This window comes from Impatiens glandulifera, chromosome 3 (genome assembly GCF_907164915.1).
Source record: "Impatiens glandulifera chromosome 3, dImpGla2.1, whole genome shotgun sequence".
NCBI lineage: Eukaryota > Viridiplantae > Streptophyta > Magnoliopsida > Ericales > Balsaminaceae > Impatiens > Impatiens glandulifera.
The window spans coordinates 60,906,482-60,908,150 of NC_061864.1; the positions used below are offsets into that span (position 1 = coordinate 60,906,482).

A 1,669-nucleotide genomic window follows, 5' to 3' on the forward strand; every position below is an offset into this window, starting at 1 on the left:
TCAAGGTTCCATAATCTGATGGAATAACCTGACCGCCATCTTCTGCCTAAAAAACCCCATGTTTTCTGAGGTCACATTGTGCACGGGTTGATTAGCGGTCAAGTGTTCCATGTACATTAGCGTGAAGACCCCACAGTCCCCGCTCTCTGTTGCCCGTGGGACTTCTCCAACCTTAGCAGCAGTGGTTTTCACTTTGGGGTGTGGAAACCGTTTGTAAGTCATTGGTTGGATGGGGCCTTCGAAGTTGAAATTAGGATACCTTACCCTCTCACCGGGAGTGATTGTTTTGGCGAATATAATTGGAATCATGTCGCAGAAGGGTTTCAAATAAGGATCCAGATTCTTATAAAGATAGGCGTCACAGTCGTACACGTCAATGCGGTACTTTTGAAGACGTGCTACACATAAAATCCAGTGTTTCTGGTTAATGTTCACTGGCATGTAGACGTCGTCAATTGTTGACCACTCTGGCATATATCTATGTGGTGCGCCCATATAATAGTCTTTGAATTCGTCGACTGGAAATTTGGCAGGATCCTTAATAAAATCCCTGTGCAGTCGCCTGATTCTATCCGACAATACGCAATCCCCAATTGCCGCATGTGTATTTTTATATGTCTTGGGATAGCAGGAAATCCTTTTCCGCAGAAGATGGCAGAATGCATCGATTTCCTGCACAATGGGAGCATACAACATACATTGAGTACATATCAAACAACATTGACTAAGTAAGTACTTTGCGAAACGAAGAGTACTTTGCGAAACGAAGAGTACTTTGCGAAACGAAAAGCACTTTGCGAAACGAAGAGTACTTTGCGAAACGAAGATTAATGAATTGATTTGAACGACTTACCTCGTCTTCAATCCATGTAAGCCTTGTTACAACTCTAACCAACACTTCCTTCTTTGCTTGAACCGTATGTAAATCCGTTGTCGAATTATCGGTTTTTCGATCATCCAACCACGCCTTTACTTTATGAAGTAGCTCATCATCAAATTTTTGAAGGTGATTCACTTTCATAGGATCCTTTGTCTTGGGCATTTTTGACAAGGAAGGGTTGGTGTACGAGTCATCTTTTTTCGGCTTCCTCACTCTCCTCCCATAATTTCCTTTAGGAGGAGTATTGTATAACTGGAAATCGTCATTGTCATCATTGTCATCATTTGCCTTCACATCCCCCACAGTCTTCTCATCCTTCACCTTCACTTTCAAATCCTTCAGTTTCAGATCAACCTCCACATCATCCACCCTAGCCACACCATCCAGCTTCTCACCGTCCTCCAATTTAGCCTCAACCTCTATCTTTACGTCCTCCACCTTCGCATCGTTGTCTTTTCGTTCATCCTCCGCCTTCTCATCATCATCTACCTTCTCATCGTTTTCTTTTCTTTCATCCTCCACATTCTCTTCATCATCGACCTTCTCATCGTTCTCCACCTTATCCTCATCCATCTTTTCATCATCATCCACCTTCTCATCGTTCTCCACCTTATCCTCATCCATCTTTTCATCATCATCCACCTTGTCATCGGTCTCCACCTTCTGTGCGTCCTCCACCTTCTCAACGTCCTCTTTTTTTTCATCCTCCACCTTCTCATTGTCCTCCATTACATCGTCTTTCCCATCAGTCCCATCATTCACCTTTTCATCCCCCACAGTCTCCTGCAT

General features: G+C 43.6%; 1 protein-coding gene across 1 annotated transcript; it reads right to left on the reverse strand.

Moving 5' to 3' along the window:
* Positions 1 to 1,669, reverse strand: LOC124930558. Its single transcript, XM_047470891.1, has 3 exons — positions 1,523 to 1,669; positions 854 to 1,471; positions 1 to 672 (listed from the first exon to the last, which is right to left on the reverse strand). Exons 1-3 carry the CDS (start codon positions 1,667 to 1,669, stop codon positions 1 to 3), a joined length of 1,437 nt encoding a protein of 478 aa, XP_047326847.1.

Bases quoted from the DNA above. Each gene is read 5' to 3' on its own strand.
- LOC124930558 (XM_047470891.1), bottom strand. From the start codon at position 1,669: ATGCAGGAGACTGTGGGGGATGAAAAGGTGAATGATGGGACTGATGGG. The intron at 1,472-1,522 runs GTGGATGATGAT...AACGATGAGAAG, and splicing joins AGGTGGAGACCGATGACAAG to GTGGATGATGATGAAAAGAT. The intron at 673-853 runs GTAAGTCGTTCA...CCCATTGTGCAG, and splicing joins TTACATGGATTGAAGACGAG to GAAATCGATGCATTCTGCCA.